The sequence below is a fragment of the Pan troglodytes genome, chromosome 2 (assembly GCF_028858775.2).
Source record: "Pan troglodytes isolate AG18354 chromosome 2, NHGRI_mPanTro3-v2.0_pri, whole genome shotgun sequence".
Lineage (NCBI taxonomy): Eukaryota > Metazoa > Chordata > Mammalia > Primates > Hominidae > Pan > Pan troglodytes.
In genome coordinates, this window is record NC_086015.1 from 134,711,073 (window position 1) to 134,735,646 (window position 24,574).

General features: G+C 35.4%; 1 protein-coding gene and 1 non-coding gene across 5 annotated transcripts in view; both read right to left on the bottom strand.

Annotated features, from left to right (window-relative positions):
• Window positions 1–291: 291 nt before the first annotated feature.
• The window catches only part of MRPL3 (mitochondrial ribosomal protein L3), a 40,699-nt gene continuing 16,416 nt past the window's right edge, over window positions 292–24,574 (bottom strand). For 2 of the 4 annotated variants that reach the window (XM_009446474.5, NM_001280310.1), the window contains 4 exon segments: window positions 9,245–9,353; window positions 7,761–7,838; window positions 6,177–6,254; window positions 292–952 (listed from right to left, as the gene is read on the bottom strand). In XM_009446474.5, coding sequence (XP_009444749.1) covers window positions 800–952; window positions 6,177–6,254; window positions 7,761–7,838; window positions 9,245–9,353 — 418 coding nt within the window. In that variant the 3' untranslated portion in view covers window positions 292–799. 4 annotated transcript variants of the gene reach the window in all.
• LOC112207759 (small nucleolar RNA SNORA58) lies at window positions 17,199–17,335 on the bottom strand. Its single transcript, XR_002942194.1, has one exon. It is a non-coding gene; the product is annotated as a small nucleolar RNA SNORA58 (small nucleolar RNA).

Below are 24,574 nucleotides of genomic sequence, written 5' to 3' on the forward strand. Positions count from 1 at the left end.
CATAGTGGGATTCTATTTTTACAAAAAAATACAAATATTAGCCAGGCATGGTGGTGGGCACCTATAGTCCCAGATACTTGGGAGGCTGAGGTGGAAGGATCACTTGAGCTCAGAAGGTCGTGGCTGCAGTGAGCCAAGATCGCACCACTGCACTGCACTCCAGCCTGGGCAACACAGCAAAACCCTGCCTAAACAAAACAAAACAAAACAAAACCAAAACACACTGATCTTATAATTGAGTGATAAAACTAAAAAGTAATCACCTCTCCCAACAAAAATGTAAACAGGACCGGTAATTTATGATTTTATTGTCTTTCCTTTGTCCGGCCTTTAACATGTTTCTGTAATTTAAATAAAAATCTCTTTACTTTCTCCATTTTAGCAAATGGTTTCTTTACCCAAATAGGTTGCACTATAGTCCCCATATGGTTTTCTACTGTTCCACAACCACTACTTCACAAAGATTGACAAAACTTTAATAAAAGTTAAATTTACAGACATCTTAAGATAACTTGGGAAATATGTAGTAAAAAAGAATCGAGTCCACAAATTAAGAATATTTTGCTAATATGCCCAACACCAATTTCAGCAAATCCAATCTACTTAACTCATATATTTAATGTAATTTTTCTAACAAAATTTAATGGAGGTATGAATGATATATTTATGCCCTTGACAAAGATGACATGTGTGATTTTGTTGTGACTAAGAAAGGAGAGTATGATTTCTGGTGGTTATGATATCACTCTGGCTCATCGAAGCTCACAGAATATGTAAGGTTCTGCCACGTCCAAAGATGTTAGGCAAATGTAATAGAAGGCGCACCGGGCTGACACACGTTTTCATCATACAAATCTTCTGGCAGTTCCTCTTCATCTCCATCAGGAAAATATGTAGGGAATGGTAGATTTTTACCGAGATCCTTATATGCAGGCAGTTTAGAATCTCTGACCTGAGAGAAGGCAAAAATCTTAGTGATACCAATTAAGTTCTTTAAAGGTAGAATTTTCAGCTATTATTCATAATCAAAGAAATACTCGCTACTACATTTTCTAATGTGAATAACACAACTGTTACATAAATAGAGTAAAAAGAACTCAGTCAATGCTTTCCTTTAATTCTAAAAAATTTGACTAATCCAGTAACAGAAACTCAAGAAGCTATAAGGATAAAATCACCAATTGTTACTTTGTATCTTAACTTGTAAGAATCTCTAGGATTGCCCCACAGGATGAAATCACATTCTAAAATTACTACTTGAATTTCATTTATATGGATTCATTTTCAAATATAATGACCTGACAAACTAGCATTTTTGTTAGTCTTAACTCTAAGAGCACATAATCAAAAATATCACCTCTTATTAAGGAAATCAGCTTACATTTTTCTTCCCCTACCAAAAGAGTCATTTCTCCAACAAATAAAACAAACAAGATTGTATTTCTATGTCACATGGTCAAAAAAAAAAAAGTCCTGTATTGACGGAAAATTTAAAGTTAATTCTTCAGCATTTTCAAATTTGGGTAAGGGCCTTTAAGTTGAGACTATTTTATATCATTCTTGATTTAGCACTGAATACTCCCATGGCCTTAGTGCATTTTTCTGCTTATAGGTGTGAGCAACAAGAACCAATCCTATCTTCATATACAATAAATGCAGCACAATGTATGTCAGAGCATACATTCTTATTGATAAGTTAAAGACAGAATAATATTTAGCAAAAACAATAACAGACCTATGGGTCTTTATAAGAGCTCTGTTAACTCTATATATTCTCAAAAATTCTAATTATATCTGTGAATTCACAGACTGAACAATTTTAATATAGGTACTGATGTGATCTAAAATGTTGAGTTTTATTTTTGGAAAACATTATTGGATTCTTCAGAACTTCTGACTCATTCTACAGCCTTCATTCATAAGTAAAGTTTTTTTAAAAATTACATGTAATTATATACACAGAGTAAAATGAGGCATAATTACTTTAGCAATAAGAAATGAATAATTTGGTTGAAATAAAGTACACAGCTGCTAGGAACAGCTTAGTACAGAAAAACAGATCTACTTTAATCCCTCTTATTAAAATTGTTTCAAGAAATTATCAGTAAATTACCCAGAAGAAAGTAAACTTGTTTAGTTTTGTCCCCCCAATCCATTAATCTTAGGTTGAACTTTAAGAAGGGAAAAAGTCATATTCTTACCAATTTAAACTTGCTCAGTATTTAGGATTGAAAATAAAACCCAAGCAAAAAAACCAATAAAACCAATCACAACAAAACTTTCTGTGCTAATTTGAGAAATAAAAATTTAGTCATCAATGACCCAAAGAGATAATTCTCAGTTGCTTTCACACTTTTATAGAACTATTATACCTGAGAAATATTTTAGACGACGGAATCACTGTTTGTAAAATCTGAGTATTATAATTCATGGATCTGAAACGTAAATGACATCTCAACCATTTTTGTCTTAGTGGTGCAAAAGTTGAGGGCCAAAGGTCTGCAGCCCATATGTATTTTTGTGTATTTAATCTTACCTCAGGTTTATTATTTCCCTGCCTGCACCAAGACTCCCTCAATTATCTACCTCATTCTTTTTATGTCTATCAGCAAACCAGTCTAAATCTTTTAAGAAAATGTGGGGGAAGGACAGACAAAAGCCAGGCAAATCTGAAAATAAATGATATATAGGACATAGGAATGAACACGAATGAACCGTATTTTAGAACATACATTTATACTTATTATGCTGTAAACAATAGTTCTTTAGTCTTCATTAATACATTTAGTGAATCCAAACAGCAAAACAAAAAGCTAATGCCAATTAAATAGGTTGGTCATCTCTAAGACTATCTTTACTAACTTTGGAATCTTAAAAAAAAGTTATTGGTAACCCTGTACTCTGAGGAAACAAAAGCTCCCAAGAAGTGAGCGGATGTTAACAAAGTTGGCTGCCCACTAGGAAGTGGCTCAAAACCCATAGGCAAGGAAGGACTAATTTACCTGCTACGGAGTCATTGGAAGAACGTAAATAATGGAGTGAAAGGACATAGCAAGTTTTACCATTTAAAACACAAACCTATAAAATGCTCCCCAAATTCATACCTTAATTAATGCCTGGGCAGATACTTTAAGGTTACAAAAGAAAGTTATTTAAGCACCATATTTCAAAGATTTTTTTAAAGGACGTTATTATACAAATATACTTGCTGGAAATATATTCACTAGTGTGTTAATAGTTCAAAAGGGACTAGACATTGTTCTGATGCCAGTTTCTCAAAATGTATTTAGACTCCCGTTTCAGAACTCTTTGGTGTATCTTCTGAGTATCTTCAGTGATGGCAAACTATTATCGATTGAGAGTAAATAGAGTTTTTGGAAGTAATCTTTTACTGAAGTAGGCGATAAATCTGAGTAATAAATGTTACTGGTTATCAACTATTTATACAACTACATCAGAATGTCATTGTATGTACTATAGTTTTTCAAGATAATTGACCATTCATCTCTGCTGGTAACAGGGATATTGTAGAAGTACTTGAGAAGATGTTGTAGTAGTACTTGAGAAGTCACAGCAATTAATGGTAAGGTTCAGCTAGAAAACCAGCCTAGAATCATGTATGTAGAAAAATAGGCAGAAAAGGAGGATTTGACATTTAAAAATTAATCTGGTGTCCAGTATACTTTTATTATAAAAAATAATCCTTCTCCTTTATCAGGTTGTGCTATTTATAACCTGTGATCTGAAATGTGGGGCTAGGGATATGAAGATATGTCCTCACATGAATTATGAAGACAAAATACTATGGGAAGTACAATGACAATACTCTGGCTTCAACTATCTGTCATTGTAAGCATGACTGCCTTACTTGGGGACTAGAAACCTACTTAAACTTAAAAACCTGCAAACTTAAGGAAAAAACAAAACTTACAAAAATTCATCAAATACATTTTTCTTTTTTTCTCTCTCTCTTTTTTTTTTTTTTTTTTTTTTTAAGCAAGGTCCCACTCTGTTGCCCAGGCTAGAAGGCAATAGTGTGATCACAGCTCACTGCAGCCTCCAACTCCTGAGGCCACGTGATCCTATCCTCCCACTTCAGCCTCCTGAGTAGCTGGAATTACAAATGCAAGCCACCAGGCCTGGCTTAAATGCATTTTTTTCTTTAACAAAAATGAGAATAATCCAGTCAGTAAGTGAAGTGTCTCAGAAAGGTAATTTTAAAAAGCAAAATTCTTATTCCTTGCAAGATTTCAAAAAATTATTCCCTATGCTAGTAATGGAACCTAGAAATGAAAAAAATATATAAGGAAACACTGAGTTTAAAAAATCAGAGGATTAAGTTTCACTATGTCTTTGCTGCTATCATTGGAAAATCAATGAAGAGTATACTCTGGAGAACAGCTGACATAACTTCTAATACAAACTTATTTTCAGCATGGAAGATTCAAAACTCAGAGGTAAGAAAATTTGTATTAGGTTGGAATAAACCCCAGGCAGAATATTTATTTTCTATTTTATGGAAGTAAGTCTCTGAGAACTTAAAGAGTTTTTATTAAAATGTATCTGAGCTATTGGTACAAATTTTTTACTTTTTTCTTTTTTTTAAGAAAAACACTTAAAAGATATAATCAGAGCATGGTGCTAGTAATAATAAAAAAGCTCCCCCTCAAATGTCTACCTTTAACCACTTTTGATGATTCCAATTTTTACCTCATGTATTTCTGGTTTGTCAAAGTAACTCTTTTAAAAGCCAAAAAGCATTTTTTTTGGGGGGGGGTGGGGGCAGGGTTTACTTATAATTGACAAATAATTGTACATATATATGGGGTATGGTGTGATGTCTCAATAAATATACATTGTATAATGATAAAATCAGGATAACTAGCATATCCATTACTTTAAACATGTATCATTTCTTTTATGGTGGTAACATTCAAAATCCTCTCTTCTACCTATATTGAAATATACATTACTATTAGCTATAGTCAGTCACCCTACTATGTAACAGAATACCGGAATGTATTCTTCCTAACTAACTCTGTGCTTGTAGACCACCTCCGCCAGCTCTCCTCCCCACTATCTTCCTCCAGCCTCTGGTAAAACCATTCTGTTCTCTACTTCTATGAAATCAACTTTTAGATTCTACATAAAAGTGAGATCATGCAATATTTGTCTTTCTGTGCCTAGCTTATTACACTTAACATAATGTCCTCCAGGTTTATCCATGTCACCACAAACAAAAGCAATTCATTCTGTTTATGGCTGAAGATTATTCTAGCGTGTGTGTGCATTCTCTAGAATATTCTTCAGCCATACGTGCACACACACACACACATACACACACACACACACACCCCCACCACATCTTCTTTATCCATTCATTTGTAGATGGGGCACTTTAAAAAGCTAACATGTTCCTTTTGGAAGGACAGAGATATACTGGTATTTTGGCAATAGTTTTCCAAATATCCTTCTCATATTCCTGAAGATCTTTCTGCTTACTGGCCTGATACGGTTTGGATTTTTGTCCCCGCCCAAATCTCATGTCAAATTGTAATCCCCAATGTTAGAAGAGGGGCCTGGTGGGAAGTGATTGGATCATGGGGACAGACTTCCCCCTTGCTGTTCTCGTGATAGTGAGTTCTCACAAGATCTTGTTGTTTAAAAATGTGTAGCACCTCCCCCTTCCCTCTCTTCCTCCTGCTCCAGCCATGTAAGACATGTCCATCTCTCCTTCCCCTTTTGCCATGATTGTAAGTTTCCTGAGGCCTCCCTAGCCATGCTTCCTGAACAGCCTGTGGAACCACGAGCCAATTAAACCTCTTTTATTTATAAATTACCCAATCTTAGGTATTTCTTTATAGGAGTCCATCCATTCTATTAGGATGGACTAATACACAGCCTTACCCTTTTTACAGGTTCTTGGTTTGAAAGAAATAGAATACAGGTTATCTTGTGCATTTTTTTCACTCAGGTGCTACTAAAAAGCAGAAAGATTCAGGAGAGAACATGTGGAAAAACAGCCATTTATTTATAAGCCACATATATGAGAAAAAGGAGACTTTATGGCAAATATCCACATATATAAACAATAGAAAATAAAGATAGTAATTTGTTAGCTTGCGAGTAAGAAACAAAAAAAAAAAAAGGAAAAAAAAGAAGACACTTATACTTACCTTTACTAAGCAATTTTTATGTCCAGGTACAGAGCCATTTACATAGATTATGTTGTGCTTTGTGTTTATTCTCCACACCTAAAGCATGAAATAAAACCAAAAATTTTAGGATATACTTGTATTACAACAATGTTACTAAAAGCTAAGGATGTAAGTTGCTTGTAAAGTAATAATCTTACCAGTACTTCAGAATGTTGAATAAGAACTGAAAAACTTCAAGCCCTATGGATGACTTGTAATAGAAGACCATAGCAAATATATCTTATGGAAGTAGTAGAAAACTCTCATTTTAAATAGAGATGTGACTGAATGATCAAGACTATTTGGATATTTCAAAGGACTCTGTTGGCACCATTAACAATAACAAGTGGAAATTCAATTTTATTTTATTTTTAGTTAATACTAGCTTGCTGTAACTAGAGGCTGGAGAAGCCACAACCTCACTGATTCTAATTTCTAAAGTAAGTGGGCTGAGTAGATGGTCCTCAAAAGATCTTCATGTGGAGAAAAAACATACATAAATGGGAGAGAATGATTGGTCAAAAAATGGTACTGAGAAAATAAAATATTTGGAGAAGGAATCAAGTTTGACCCATGGCTCCTATCTAATAATGAGTAAGTATTAAATATTGCAGAAATTGAAATCACACACACGAAGAAAATACAGCAAATAGATGGTCTCTGATAAGTATAAATGTAATAGAAGGGGTAAAAAAATCTTAGGTTTAATTATATAAAATTTGAAAACTTCTCCTGGTCAAAATTTATATATAAAAGGTATCCAGAATAGAGACTGGGAGGATATGCACCAAAATGTTTCCAGTGATTGTCTTTGGGTATTGTTCTTATTGGTGGCTTATTTTCTTCTTTGTACTTCCTACACTTTAAAACATACATGCAAACAAATATAAACATTAGTTGTTTAACAGATATATAATTATACAGCATCCATTATAGTATAACTCAGTTTTACTTAGGTACATTTCTCATTGGTAGAGATTGAATTCAACTTCTCTTTTAAATATACACAGACATTTTTTATAAAAACGGATGTATATCATAATCCTTTTGTAGTGCTATTGTTTCCTCCTATTTTGATTGTCTCCCACTCTCCTCCTTACACTTACACACGCACACACACACAATTTGATATATAATCCAAGAACCTGGTATATACCCTTCCACTATTCTGTGATTATATGATGGCACAGCAACATACACACGTAGAGAGCTTTTGTTCAATCTTTTACTCAATAAAGAGTATTATACTGAATGCTCTGAATCTTACTTTTTTCATGCAACAATATCTTGTAAAAATCTTCCAGGTCCAAGAGTGGACTACTAATTTTGTCTCTTTAATGACTGCACTTTTCATGGCTTGAAATATACACTATCATTACTACCAACATTACTACAACTAGAGTGTACACACACACACACACACACAATTCATGTATCCTCTTTTCCTCAATAATTTTAAAGCCTCTTAGAACAATGGTACAGACACAGATTAAATACATATTCTGCTGCCTTTGCATTTAGACAATTTAGCTGTTCCTAAAAAGAACCACTTGTAACACTTACTTTCAGTCCATATTCTGTCCTGTATATGTTTCCCATTTTTCCAGGCATTTTAGTTCCAGGCCAGACTCTGCCAATATCCTAAATGAGAAAACTAAAGTTAACACTTTTAAGTACTATCAATTTTAAACAGCACTGATCAAACCACAATGCAAACTAAAAATATAAATTATTAAAATGTTTTATTTTTCCCCTATTCTGCTAGGTCCCAGTAAGGAACTAAATATGGATTTAGGCATATTTACTCCTAGAGGATTTCCTTTCTAATGAGACTAGACTGATAAAATAAATACAGACTAAGAAGCAGATTTAGGAGAAAAACTCAGTAACAACGGACCTAATACTGGCTAAGAATTAAAAAAGGACAAGGGCATACAGACACACCGACACCATCATTCAAAGAAAAAAAATGGACTGCCAGGCCTGTTTTGAACTCATCTTCTGTATTAACTGACTTAATGGACTTCATCCATACCACTGGTGCTGGAATGGTCCTACTGTTCCTTGCTTTAGATGTTACTTTCCTTGACCAAAATTATTCAAGGACAGAGTTAGTTATCAGAATACTAGTTTGTCTAGCCCTGGTTTTCTCTGATTTACATAAATCTAACAGTCTCTGATTTTGGCTCTGATAACGGGTAATAGTTCTACATCTAAAGAAGCAAATCTGAATTATGACTAAAATGGAACAGCTTCTTATAACACATGAATTCTCACAATATAAACACTTTTCCATCAGCTGCTCTCACATTAACAGGTGAAACTCTCAGTGGAAGTACCTCATCATGGTATTAGATATGTTTAATATGTAACCAACAGGCTTAAAAGACAATTCTGAGTGTTACAGACTAAGTATCACTCTTATTCATTCTACAAATATATTCCGTTATATATGACTACAATGTTCCAGTAGACAGAGCTAAGACACACACACACACACACACACACACCCCTCTGTTTCTCTGTGTGCTACATTTTTTCCTTGTGTGCATGCATGCATTCCCCTCCCCCACCAAACAGTATATGCATACTTATAGTTTGAATTCAACACTATAGGGTTCATTTTAATTTTCCCATTTTCATACTTTAACGCCCTTTTCCAACAGTGAGAAACCTAGCTCCATTATCAATACATTTACTTACCTACCCAATCCTACAATTCACAGAAAATTATTTCAGAATTGTTAACTGATACTAATTCAAAAGACAAACTGAATTCAACATTTGCACAAAGTATATTTTAAATTTAGACTCAGAGTATACACAGCCAAACTACAGATGCTCAGCTAACCTTGTGGAATATAACTAATTCTAGTCTGGCTCTGGGAAATGAGTGAGGGGCAAGGATCCATAAAAGGGTGACAAGTACATGGAGCCCCCTTGTGTCAGACTAAAATTATGTGACTTCATATCAAGGACGGACTGAGGACTACATGTGCAGAAGTTGAATATTTAGCATTAAAAAGAGCTTCACTAGTTATACTCACACCAGTTGCAACAGCTCCAGGTCTCCTGTGGGTTTTCGTTTGACCATGCGTAGCAGGCTGGCCTTTAAATCCCCATCTTTTCATGACACCTTGAAAACCTTTACCAATACTGAACAAAACAAACGTTAGAATTTACATAATGAAAAGAGCATAGACCATTCCCAATTGTACACTTTCTAGTACCAACTGTACACATTCTTGTTAGAGTTTTAACAAAGCTTCTTATTTAAATAACTAGAAAAGGCTATACAAGTAAAACTGCAAATAAACATTCCTTTATCTCTGTCTTGGTCTGCACCCCTTCCTGGAGTCTAATTCTATATAAAATGATTAATTCAAGATTGTGAGACACCAGCAAGCTAAGCACAGGGAATTTTATCTGAACAGGAGTTTTATCATCCTAATTCTGTGAAGATGACACAGTAAAAATGGAAAAGCTCTAGAAGTTTCAAAGTACTTATAGCAGATATGGCAAGCAGCCATTAAGATGGAACCCAAAGATCACCACCTCCTGGTACTCATGCTCCTGCTTAATTCCCTCCCCTTGAGTCTGGGTGAACCTAGTCCCTTGCTTCTAATAAATAAAATATGGCAAGAGTGATGAGATGTCACTTCTGAGATTTGGTTACAAAGAGACTGTAGCTTCCCTCTTGGTACTCTCTTGCTTGCCAGGCTCTGAAGGAAGCCAACTTCCACAGCTAGTGTAAACTGTCCTATGGAGAGACATGCTGCAAGGATGTCTCCAGCTATTAACGAAGGACCTGAGGTCTGCCAATGGACTATTAGTAGGTATGGAGGCAGATTCTCCCCAATTAGAACCTTGACATGACTACAGCCCTGGCTGATGCTTGACTGCAGCTTTGGGAGAGACCCCAAGTCAGAGGCATCCAGGTAAGTTACAATGGGATTTCTGAGCACAGAAACTGAGGTAATAAATGTTTGTTATTTTAAGCTACTAAGTTTTAGGATAATGTGTTAGGCAGCAATAGGTACTAGTACAATAGAGGACTAAATAGAAAAAAATAATGCTCTAAATGCTGAACAACTTTTATCTTAGAAGATATCAGAAGGATCTTCATCTCAGGGTTGAGAAGAAACAAATGGAGAAATAAAATCAGAGAGTAACAATTTCTTACTAATCTAAAATCTCCTTTTAAAATGAAATCACTCTATTTTCAAATTCTGTTAACCCCATGATCCAGGTAGAAAGCAAACAACACTAAAGCTAAAGAATTATTAAAGTTTGTTTCTGAAATGCTCACTAAATTAGGTATAGAAAGTATGCAGCTTGAAACAACAAAGGCCATATATGACAAACATACTGATGTTATGCTTTCAGCTATTCCCCTAAGATCAGGAACAAGACAAGTATGCCCACTTCCACCACTTCCATTCAACACAGTGCTAGAAGTCTTAGAGTAATTAGGCAAGAGAAAGAAATAAAAGGTATCCAAATTGTAAAGGAAGAAGTTGTCCCATTTGCAGATGATATATCATATATAGGAAATCCTAGACTCCACCAAAAAAGTGTTAGAATAAATTCAGTAAAGTTGCAGGATATAAAATTAACATATAAAAATTGGTAGTGTTTCTAAATACTAATAGTGAACTATCTGAAAAAAAAATCAAGAAAACAATTCCATTTCCAATAGCTACGAAAAAATAAATACCCAGGAATAAACTTAATAATGGAAGTGAAAGATTTCTACACTGAAAATGATAAAACATTGATGAAAGAAACTGCAGAGGATGTGGGTAAATGGAAAGCTATCTGCTGTTCATGAACTGGAAGAGCTGCTAAAACGGCCATACTATACAAAGTGGTCTACAGATTTAATGCAACCTCTATCAAAATACCAATGACACTCTTCACAGAAATAGAAAAAATAATCCTAGAATTCATACGGAACCACAAAAGACACTGAATAGCCAAAGCAATCCTGAGTAAGAATAAAAAAGCTGGAGACATCATACTACTTGACTTCAAAACATACTACACAAAGCTATAGGAGCCAAAACAGCATGCTACTGGCATAAAAACAGACACACAGAACAATGGAACAGAACAGAGAGCCCAGAAAGAAATTCACACATCACGGGCAATTGATTTTTGACAAAGGTGGCAATACCACACACTGGGGAAACACAGTCTCTTCTATAAATGGTGCTGGAAAACTTGAATACCCACATGTAATGAGGTTAGACCCCTCTCTCTCACCATATGCAAAAATCAATTCAAAATGGATTAAAGACTTAATGAAAAAAAAAAGTATGAAACTACTAGAAGAAAATATAGGGGAAATGCTTCATAATACTGGGCTGGGCAAGTATTTTTAAATGAGACCTCAAAAGCACAGGCAACAAAAGAAAAGACACATTACATCAAACTCAAAAGCTTTTTGCACAGCAGAAGAAACAAAGCAAAGAGACAACCTACAGAATGGGAGAAAACATCTGCAAACTACATCTGACAAGAGATATCTAAAATATATACTAAAAGAACTGCAAAAACACCTAAAATAACTGCAAAGGAACTCAAACAACTAAAAAAAACCCCCAAGTAATCCAATTAAAAAATGAGCAAAATATCTTAACACATTTCTCAAAAAGAGACAAAGAAATGGCCAAGTATATGAAAAATGTTCAAAACCACTAATTATCAGGGAAATGCAAATCAAAACCACAATGAGATACCATCTCATTCCAGTTAGAATGGCTACTGTCAAAAAGACAAAAGAAAACAAGCGTTGGTGAGAACGTGGATAAGAGAACACATACACTGTTAGTGGGGATATAAATTAGTATAGCCACTATGGAAAACAGTATGGAAGCATCCCTCAAAACATTAAAAATATGACGACCATATGATCCAGCAATCCCACTATGGGGTAGATATCCAAAGGACATGAAATCAACACGTTGAAGAGATATCTTATATTTATCGAGCACCATTCACAATAGTCAAGATACAGAATCAACCTAAGTGTCCAATAACAGACAAATGAATAAAGGAAATGTGGCACATATACACATGGAATACGATTCTGTCATAAAAAATAAAATCCTGCCATTTGCAACAACATTAATGAAACTGGAGGACATTATGTTAAGTGAAATATACCAGACACAGAAAGACAAATAATGTATGATCTCACTTACATGTGGAATCTAAAAAATGTTGCTATCATAGAAGTAGAGAGTGCAACAGTGATTACCCAGAGACTGGGGAGAGGATGGGGATGGGAATGAGGAGGATGGGGAGAGGTTGGTTAATAGGTAGGTAGAAGGAATAAGTTCTGGTGTTCTATGGTACACTAAGGTATCTATGGTCAACAGTAAATTATTATATATTACAAAATAGCTAGGAATGGTTTTGAATGCTCTCGCCACAAAAAAATGATAAATGCATGAAGTAACAGGTACCGTAACTACCCTAATTTGATCATTATACAATATACACACATATTAAAACATCAACTTGTACCCCATAAATACAACTGCAATGTGTCAATTAGAAATAAAATTTGTCTTTGATTATATCAGTATAAATGACACAATAAAAAGACTGGAAAAAATTCTCAGACCGTACTAGACTTTTTAATTTTTTTTTTTTTTTTAAAAGAGACAGGGTCTTACTCTGCCAACCACGCTGGAGTGCAGTGGTACAGTGATAACTCACTGCAGTCTTAAACTCCTGGGCTCAAGCAATCCTCCTGTCTCAACCTCATGAGTAGCTAGGACTACAGACTACAGGTGCATGCCATCACACTCAGCTAATTTTTAATTTTTTTGGTAGAGAGAGGGATCTTGCTTTGTTGCTTAGGCTGGTCTCGAACTTCTAGCCTTGAGTGATCCTCCCACCTGGGCCTCCCAAAGTGTTGGGATTACAGGTGTGAGCCACCATGCCAGGCATGTGACATATTTTTACTCTGAAAATGAAGATTTTTCTCACCTTTTACTAGATAATACATCAACATATTTTTAACAGAGTGTTCCCTAACCCCACCAATGTCAGCTATTATTATATAGTGTACTGTTCAGGCCATTTACAAAGAGGACAAAAAGAAAAAGATTATAAAAACAAACTTATTTCCACAAGGACTTTGCTATGCATTCAGCAAACAATTAGCAATGGATTGAAGAAAGCCTATGTGAATAATACAGTTTGTTTTCAATACATCAAAAATCCACTCTAAAAATAAGGATAAGGCTGGGTCTGGTGGCACATGCCTGTAATCCCAGCACTTTGGGAAGTTGAGGTGGGAGGGCTGCTTGAGGTCAGGGGAGGCCAGCCTGGCCAACATAGTGAGACCTCAAACTTAAAAACAAAAATGATACATTACATGTACGACTTAACAGCTGAATACTATCAAATCATAGGTCAAAAGTCACTTTTATAAGAATAATTTAAACGTAGCTTACATCACATTCTTCACATTAAGCCCGTGAACAGTGTGTATATAATTTTTTGGACGTGAAAACTCAAGATAATGTGCATACCTGATCAAAGAGCTAAAACATAACACATATTAAATAAAAACCCACCATTAATTATGTAAACTAACATCTAAGAAGAGAATAATCAAATATTTTATGCTTTAGAAATTTAACAAATGTTTCCACTTAACATTGAATTTTAGAACCTAATTGGAAAGTACAGCGCTTGGCAATTTAAAAATGAAAAGGAAATACCTAAAGAGTAATTTGAACTTACCATATCATTTGGCAAACAACACTTCAAAGAGAAAAGGAGACAGAGAGACTGGCAACACTAATCTAAATGAACATGTTACACTGGCTATTCTTGGTAGAAAGTTTACTGGTACTTCTGTGTTCTTAAAACTGATGATCTCTTACTTAAAAAGAGAGCATGAGTGCATGCACCAATAGAACACATGCCAGGTGAACTACAGAAGATAACTTAGCTCATTTTAAGAGTAAATAATTATAAGATAAAAGTGGTATCCTGAAAGTGCTAATTATCTGTTGGCTAATTACAGATTGCTTTTCAATCTAGCTCTAGAATACATCATGTAGTTATACTCTGTACAATGAGAACCTCTTCAGTAACCTTTAAACAAAAGAACAAAACACAAATAACAGGACAAATTATTGGCTGAATTCAGATTAGGGAGAACAGAGTGTACCTGTTGATCCATGGGAGGTACAGGTATTTATACTACTCACAGTTGTCACTCAACTTGAGAACAAAAATAAAACAAAAGCAAGAAATGAACTAATCTATACTTAGTATAGCCAGACACATTTCAAGTAAAAGGTTTCCACAGGTCATATAAAATAAAATCTTCATTTTACTAAAAATAATATACAACATACTTTATATTTTATATCCCTTACCCATTTTCTGCTTAGTTTTTAATTAATGATAGCAGAAAAAAAATCAAATAAAGGAAAGCTTAAAGTGGAAAGAACATAGAGATCCCAATTTTAGTTAGATATATTTGAAAATTAAGAAGACATAAAAGATGTATTTTATTTAGAGTATCTATACTAAAATATAGAAATTCAGATGTATCATTTAATCTAGGAAACATTATTGTCCTTGCTTCTCAGTCCATTTCCCCTCAGTACACTTTCAGTGCACGAAGGGTAGAAACTGTGTATTATTTAGCTGTAGTGTCCAGTCTAGAGAAGCAGAGTAAAATTTGTTACTGGCTATAGCTGTGTCCTGGGAAGACAGGGGATTAAGTCTCCTTTCTTCTGTCCTACAGTTTCCAATTATTGTATAATGGGCATGCCTTTTAGTTTGAAAAGATGGTTTGAAGAAAAGGGGAGAAGCTTAAAGGTATGGCTAATAATCCTGCAGAAGGGAATGCACAATTTAATGTTTCCCGCTGAATTCTATAAATCTCTAGAGATTCTTACTATGAGAATTGTATTCCCTTGCTATACTGTGACAAATGCCTACCAAGAGACACACAGGTTTTAATATAAATCCATTATGTATTTCTTTACTTTGTGAGAAACTGCCTTTCATTGCATGATTCTGGATATACTTGTCTATGGGGATAAAACGAAATGTCCATAAGGTGAAGAATGACCATATACCTGCTTTTAAACCCATCCATTCTGTGTCCTCTGAGAACTTCCTCTAAAATTCCCATCCCCTGAGTATCTCCCTTGAGAAGCCACTGGATTCTCCTACCTTCTTTTCCCTTCATATCCCTCCTCCTCTTTCACTGGAACACAAACTGCTTCTCCTTCTCTCATCAACCATCCACTCTCTGCAATCCATCTTCCTCTCCAATTACTCTTTGGAATTCACTCTGAGGTTAATCCCCAAATCCCAAATCCAAGTCTTTTACTAAAACAGTTTTTTATTATGGAAGTTTTAAGGAATATTCAGGAGCAGAGAGATTAACTCAATAAATCCCTATGTATCCATCATCCAGTGTTGAACAATAATCGACTCAAGGCCTATTTATTTTTTTCATCTGTTCCTCTCCTCTGACAACTCCAATAGATTATTGTGAGGCAAACTCCAGATACCCTAACATTTCATTTACAAATATTTCAGTAGAGATCTCTAAAAGATAAGAATACTTTTGAAGAACAAAACCACAATACCATTATCACAACCTAAAAAATTTAGTAATTTCTTAACATCGGTGTTTAGATTTCTATAGGATCTTTTAAAATAGAATCTCTCCACAGGGTTTTCCTCCACCCCTTAACGTCCCGCTCCTTTCCATTGTCATCATTTCCTCCCTATTTTCCTGCTTCCCTAATGTTCTTTGAGAAATCTCTTTCCTCTTGCTGCCTCTGATTCTCTTCTCACTAAGGTTTAAAAGAGGGGTTGGCAAACTGGCCTGTGCTGGCCGTATGTTTTTGTAAATAAAGTTTTATTGGGATAGAGTCATGCACACTAATTTACATATTGCCTATCTCCAATTTAGAGCTGTAATGGCAGAATAAGTTAGTTCTCTCATGGGCAAGAGAGAACATAATGTCTGCAAACCTAAGATATTTACTTCCCATTCTTTGAGAAAAAGTTTTTAGACCCCTGAAGTTATTAGTAATAAGCTGGAGTTCCATAATCTTGCACTCTGGCAAGAATTTTGCCATGATCCCATTCTACAGATGTACCAACCATATCCAATTGGAAGTACCTCAGCCATTCACTTGCAGTGTTTAAGAAACAAACCAAACATCTCTCTTCCTTCAAGTTATCCTTCACAGAATACCTTCCTTCAAGTTATCCTACCACAGGGCAGAATTCCCAAGGTGGTAATCTAATCACATAAATTTGTACTCTGCTTTAAAAAAAACAAGCAAACAAACTTAGATGGTTCCCTAGTAATATTTTTAGCTTAGAATATATAAGGTTTTTTATAACTGGATCCAACCTGACTTCCAAACACTGAAAAATCTTAGTCATAGCAGATTACTCCATGAGTCCCTAAATAAGCCACTCTTCCATGCCTTTGTTCATTTTGTTCCTTCTGCCTCAAACACCCTTCATACTACATTGTCTATCTTCCCACTATTGTCATGAAAAAACAACCAAGTATTCAATATCAAGTTGCATCACCTGTGAAATATTCGATTTTTTTTTTTTTTTTTGAGACAGACTCTCGCTCTGTTTACCAGGCTGGAGTATAGCAGTGTGATCTTGGCTTACTGCAAGCCCCACCTCCCAGGTTCAAGCAATTCTCAGGCCTCAGCCTCCCAAGTAGCACCTGCAACCACGGCTAATTTTTTGTCTTTTTAGTAGAGATGAAGTTTCGCTATGTTGGTCAGGCCGGTCTCAAACTCCTGGCCTCAAGTCATCTGTCCACTCTAGCCTCCTAAAGTGCTAGGATTACAGGTGTGAGCCACTATGCCCAGCCCAAAATATTTGATTTTTAATTTTTAAAAATCAAAATCCATACTCTAAGTAGAGGTTTTTCAATTAGAACCATTTCCAAATTAAGTTTTCTTTTTTTCTTCAGGGAAACGTTTAGAGTCCTGCAATTTATCCAGCCACTGATGAAGCTGGTTAGAGCTGGCAGGAACTCCAAATTATTCTTGCATACACTGTCCCCCCTGCCTGGACATGAGCACAGTCAGGCAAGGTCTACGAGTATGCCCTCCAAATTAAGTTTTCACTTTCTCTCTTTATGCTGTAAGAAGTTTAAGTGACTTGTACATATATCACTCAAAAAACCAGTAACTGTGTACCAAATGGAGAAAGGACACTTGACTTCTTTAAGAATAACCCAAATCAGGCTACATTTTTAAAATTTAATAAATAGAAGTGGGGGTGGGAAGGTGAAGAAATTACTGGTTTAAAAAGCAGCTTCTCTGTTATGGTAAAATGGAGATTCACAGGAAAATGGAGATTCACCTGGGTTTCTAGCTAAAATCAACACTGAGCTGAAATGAACCTATAAAACAGATTAGAATTAAGATGAAATCGTGCCGGGCATGGTGGCTCACGACCTGTAATCCCAGTACTTTGGGAGGCTGAGGCGGGTGGATCACGAGGTCAGGAGATCCAGACCATCCTGGATAACACGGTGAAACCCCGTCTCTACTAAAAATACAAAAAAATAGCCGGGCGTGGTGGCAGGCACCTGTAGTCCCAGCTACTTGGGAGGCTGAGGCAGGAGAATGGCATGAACCCAGGAGGCAGAGTTTGCAGTGAGCCGAGATCGCGCCGCTGCACTCCAGCCTGGGCGACAGAGCGAGACTCCATCTCAAAAAAAAGAATTAAGATAAAATCTTTTAACTGTGATAAAGTATTACTGAATATAAAAGCAAAATGTCTAAATCAACATCAAAAGAAATTCTGGTAGGATATAATAATCACTTTACTATGCTTTAGATTCAAACTATCCAAATGTTCTTAGTTTTAAAACAAACAAAAAATTCTAATAAACAAAAAAGAATTAATTTTTGCCAAAACATATTACATGTATATAAAAGGCTTATTAGCTAGCTGACAATCTCCCTCAAGATTAGCTTTTAACTCATGATGAACTAATATGGCACAAACATTTTAATCTTTTACTATAGCTTCTCCTCATTTCAGCAAACTCACTCAGATGTTTCCTACTTACTTGCATTTCCACATAGCATCTCTACTGAAGATCCCTGTAAAGTGCGGCAGTCAATTTCTACCCAATTCAGTGTTGCTGTCTAAACCTACTTGATCAGTGATGAACAGGTGCTGAGCCCACAAGTCAGTCATGGTGGAATTTTCCAGTTGCTTGGTGTTCCATTCACATAGAGTTAGAAGGTGGCATGGAATATCAGTATAGCTGTTAACTCTTTAGGACGAATTTGTGACAGCATGACCTGAAATGCAGGTATATGATTTCTGTCTAAAAACCATAAACTTCCCATCAATAACTGGGAACATTTTTATCAACAAGAGTGCGAGGAGTGCACTGCTTACGGCTTTTCTGACATCAAATCTAGCTCATTTAATAGTACAAAGAGTCAACTGTGCAGTGATTCCTTCAATTTCCCAACTGCACTAAATAAACCCAGAACACCACATTTGCTGTCCTGGGCACACTCTGTTCTTCTCAAAAAAGAAAACACAAATAAACAATTCTACAATATCATGAAAGGACACAAATTTTCTGAAGGTCTTCAGCCACGTAATGTTCTTCAATAGATTAGAAAGCCATATTGCCATGAGCTATGAATCTACTGTCATGTATTATTTCTTTAGTATAGATAAGGGTGAGTTATGCCACTTGGAAAACTGAGGAATTATTTTTTGGAAACAGATTTTTAGAATTGAAAGAAACCTTAGAAACCATTTAGCCTCAGACCCTCAGGTTAAAGATAACGAAATCGAAATCCCCACAAGTTAAGCCACTTGCCCAAAATCAAATCGCTGGAAATGGAAACATCCAGCCACGCTTTCAACCCAGGTCATAGTGCCTCTCAAGAAACAGATTAGAAGAAAAATATTAAAATATTCCAGCAAATCGGAGAGGTATGAAGCCATTTCAAGGGCATCCTCATTACTCTGCAAATTCCAGATACAATAGATAGTATGTGATCTTAAAATTACCTAGAGTGTTTTGTAAAGCTACTACTTTGTTACATAAAATATAAAGGCAAAACTTAATGTATTGGAAAACACCAGAATTGAATTCCTAATAATGTCATGTTTTCTATTCATTTCGAAAGATATTTTCTATTCAGGAAAACATGGATCTTTTTAAAATTGAAACTAATTACAAAGCAGCAACATCAATAATAGTGATAGTAGCTAATACTCCTGAGCATTTATTATGTGCCAGGCCTTGAGCTAAGAGCTTTCTATGCACTGTCATTCAATCTTTGTAATATGGCTATGAAGTACATTTACAATTATTCTTATGTTAAAAATGAAGCAGCAAAGAGATTAAGAAAGTTATCTAGGTCACAGAGCTACTGAAAGGCCCATGCTTTTAGCCACCACCTTACATTGCCTCTTATTAGGCCTTAATTTTGCTGAGCTTGAGTAAAAACATGCTGCTTTGTAAATAAGGAGGCAACTATAGATGACCACTAATAAAATTTTTACCCAACAACTAAATATAACCCCAACACACCGCTCTCCAATCATTCATTTTGACTGATTTAAGAGGGATTAATTTTTACAAAGATTATCTCTCTATAGTTTAATCACTCATCTTGAAAATTGTTTCACTAATACGTTAAAAACGTACTGCTTTGAATAACCAGTACATAAAGTTACTTGTTAAAAATGAAATAAAACTGAAAATGTACAGGACAGCACAGCAACTGTATCCTGAAGGCAGCACATACCTTGCTTTCTCCTTCCGGAGTTTACAACAAACATCTACCAGTTAGAACAATGAGCTTGTGGGCAGAGTTTCTGACAGTATGTAGACACTCTTCACTCAACAGTGTACTGGGCTAGGTATACAGCCCACAAAGTCTTTACTCTTTTAAGAACCCATGTTGACAGTTTAAACATCTTTGACTTTGGTAGGCAACAATACTTCTTTACACATTTTGGTATTTGAATGAAGGGATCCAAACTAACTGAATCTCAATAAATGTGCCAAGGTGCTCCAATACCTAATCTCCTCCACCCCACTCCCCTTAATTTTTATTACTGGCCAGGCATGGTGGCTCACGCCTGTAATCCCAGCACTTTGGGAGGCTGAGGCAGGCGGATCACGAGGTCAGGAGATCGAGACCATCCTGGCTAAAACGGTGAAACTCATCTCTACTAAAAATACAAAAAATTAGTTGGGCGTGGTGGCAGTTGCCTGTAGTCCAGCTACTCGGGAGGCTGAGGCAGGAGAATGGCGTGAACCTGGGAGGCAGAGCTTGCAGTGAGCCGAGATCGTGCCACTGCACTCCAGCCTGGGCAACAGAGCAAGACTCCGTCTCAAAAAAAAAAAAAAAAATTTATTACTAATGATAACGTTGTCAACTAGTTATTTTTCTGTTTTGAGACCAAAGGGTAATGAGAATTTAAAGGACACCGACAACTGTAAAGTAGTAAGATTATTCCTGAAAATATGAGTTGTTTTAATCAGCCCAGACTTGTAGACAAGATTTTTAAATTATCCTTCTTTCAGAAAGAAAAAAATATTTTAAGTACCTGAAGTCTTCTGACTTCAAATTTTAAGTAAATAAATAAATTACAGATAACCAGAAGGAAAATTACTTCAGGTATGCACTGTCATGAATTCAAAGTTCAACAAGACACCTAGCAGGAAGTGTCTCTCCATGCTATTACGAATGCATCACTACCATCTCTGTCCTTCAAGTCCTTTCAGGCAGATACCTAACACTGCTCCCTAACCACAGCAGAAAGCATCTTTAGTTTTCTTTTTATTTGTTCTTTGTTTCATTCTTCTCTCTTTTTTTTTTTTTTACAAGTTATAATAAGCACCACCAGAATTCAACAGAAAAAAAAATGGGCTAAACATCCTATGCTGAGGATAGAATTAACAGTCATACCTCAGCTTACTCACTATTTATACATTATAGCTGTTCCCTCTTCAAAATCGAGACTGAAAGAATGGGAAAATGTTAGACTCTAAACCATCATCTATTCAAAGTTACAATGGAATATAATTGCTACTACAGAGCAAGAACATAAACCTTAAAAATGTACCCAGGGTAGGGGCAGGGAGAAAAGACATCATGATACATGCTAGTTTAAAGATTTTATTTGGAATGAATTACATAAACTGCCATATTTCAAAGATTGGGCTTCATTATCTATTGATAGTATAATAAAACTATGTAAAAATGTTCTGCTAGGCAGTTTTATTTATTAGATGTAAAAATCTTCCCCATACAATCTAAATAAAATTTGTCTTCTATCATCCTTTTGATGAAAAACTATTGCTGATATTACAAGTAAAAATTAAAATGAATTCTGGTAAATTATATATTCACCTCACACCCTAACGTGACACTGGTAAATTTACCTATTTATCTAGAGAATTATAACCAACATCAGTATAGGTAAACACAATGTATCTTTCATGTAAGCAAGTTTCCTAACAAAATTTTATTTTAAAAGGAACACTTTAAAATTGTAAGTATATCTTCAAGAAGCTGTTACTGTTGGTTACTGGCCACTTTTTAAAAAACTGTCTGCAGACAATTTCATTCCTGAGGTAGACAGATACTTCTAACACTATTTTCTTGATATGCAGACAGTGTTTGTTCCTATAAAAAATTTTCTTAGTTATTTCTAAAGTACACTTAACTCAGCAATTAAAGTTGAAGGTATAACATTGAAACATTGAAATCTAGTACTAAAAATATAAGTGAAGATTGATAATTAAAATACATTACAGCATGAGAAAAATTAAGAAATTAGGGATTGAGATTTTTCTCTTTTCTAATGAAAAGATAATGAAGCCAATTACTAAACAGACTAGTTTTCAGTTTTATGCTAACTAAAATGTAATAAATACCCACTTTTACTGGCAATGTTATTTTAATTACATTAAACTTGCTTGCTTTTAAACAGATGTTTGTATGTTATAATTCAAGCAGAGTTAAGGAAAGAAAGGCATTCTGAATTCTGTGCTAGGTAGAGGAGTGAGGAGGAAAAGTGGTTTAACTGATGAGCTTCTATTTTCCAGCCCAGTGGTTCTCAATGTGTGTTTCCAGACCAGCAGCATCTATATCACCTGGAAACTTGGCAGAAATGCAAAGTCTCAGGTATTAACCCCAGACCTACAGAATCAGAAGTTCCGTGGGTGGGGTCCATCAATTTGTGCTCAACTAAACCTCCAGGAGATTATAAAGCCTACTCAAGCATGAGACCCACTGCTCCAGCCTATAAATCCATGTCCTTTCATCACTCCCTTAACCATGGCACTGCACATATTGTTCCCCTAGTGTTCACCCTTCTAACAGGATTAATATCCAGCAGATAGAGCCGAAAAGTTCCAAAATGCATTAAGGAAAGTAGAGAGAGGAGTTTAAAAAAGAAAAAAAAAGTTAAACAAATGTATGCACATGTATGTGTACATGTACAGACATGGGAAGTCAGTGGCAGAGAGAAGAGGCAGTGGCAACTAGGGCTGTATGCAGCTGGAAATACAATGCTGCACTCAGAGGAAATTCAAAACAGTTCCAGATGAGAAGGACAACGAATCCTATAAATTTACAAGCATTTAAAATTAAAAGCACCTTACAGCAATAATAACATGTCAGCTACAAGAGCTATAGTTATTGGTAACATTTAGCAAAAGGTCAAATAAAGTCCAATTCATTCTCACGTAAGTAATAAATACCTCATGAAGATATGCACACACACATGCGAGGAAAACCCTGCCCCACTGTTAATACAGTAAAAGTTAAACAGAATATTGTATTGTAGCCCATATAACAGTGGTGATCTTCTCAAATGGAGGTCCTCACTTCTCCAGAGTTGACTGTCACTACTTTAAATTCCAGGGCTGGTTGTTCCCCCAACTCTTACCAGCTATTTAATCCTGAAGCTGGTGCATGGCTTTACATAATCTTGTTTTCTATGAAAATGATCTTACAAAAAACCAAAAAACAAAAGTTTTCCTCTTTTACTTTATGCTTACAAGAAGGCAGCTAAAGTTTTAAAAATCACTTTAAAGAAGCCAAGGAAACCAAACAGAAGCATATGAGATGAAAGCATTCACTGAAGATAGGCATTTGAAAAGCTAGACTCTAATCCAAGTTAGTCACAAGTCCAGCCACAAGGCAAATGTTAACAAAGGCCTCTGACTTTGCGAGGTTTCGTAGAATATCCCATATTGTATAAAATACATAATGGAATTCACACAACATTAACTGTGTGTAAATTAACAAAATTACTATGTGGCATTTTATATGCAATAATTCAAAAATTAACAAGTAAAATAATCTGATTTACAACACACATATTTCCCCAACTAACCAAATCAAAGCTTTTAAGCTCCAATATTTTGAGTTCTGCCAAAGGAATGCAAAACAGTTACCAAGGAACCAGTGATTTCAGGGGTTCTTGTAACTAGGAACAACTTCACGATAATCAGGAAGCAGGAAAAAAAAAAGGGGGACAGGTTTACAATCTCTTTAAAAAGAAGACTCATTACCAATCTATCCCACATTTCATTTCTAAATAGCGAAATGAAGGTTATTAAAGCAGCCAGCAGCTTTTGCAATGACCTATATTTGAAACTAGGAAGAATGCATCTTAACCGTGTGAAGGAAAGTGATACTAGCACTCCCCCAGTTTCTTTTGATAAAAGGTGCTCTGGCTCAATCTCTGTGATTACAAACCTATCCCAGAGCATCTGTAAACAATGGCATATTTTTCAGAGGGTTCCTAGTCAGAATAATCCCTGCAGAATTATCATGCAACAAACAGGAGAAAACTGAGGCATCAAAAGAAATGAAATTATCATTTATGTTGAAGAAACAAACATCTGATCTTTGACAAACCTGACAACAACAAGAAATGGGGAAAGGATTCCCTATTTAATAAATGGTGCTGGGAAAACTGGCTAGCCATATGTATAAAGAAGAAACTGGATCCCTTTCTTACACCTTATACAAAAATTAATTCAAGATGGATTAAAGACTTAAATGTTAGACCTAAAACCATAAAAACCCTAGAAGAAAACCTAGGCAATACTATTCAGGACATAGGCATGGGCAAGGACTTCATGACTGAAACACCAAAAGCAATGGCAACAAAAGCCAAAATTGACAAATGGGATCTCATTAAACTAAAGAGCTTCTGCACGGCAAAAAACAAACAAACAAACAAACAAAACAAAACAAAACAAAACTACCATCAGAGTGAATACGCAACCTACAGAATGGCAGAAAATTTTTGTAATCTACCCATCTGACACAGGGCTA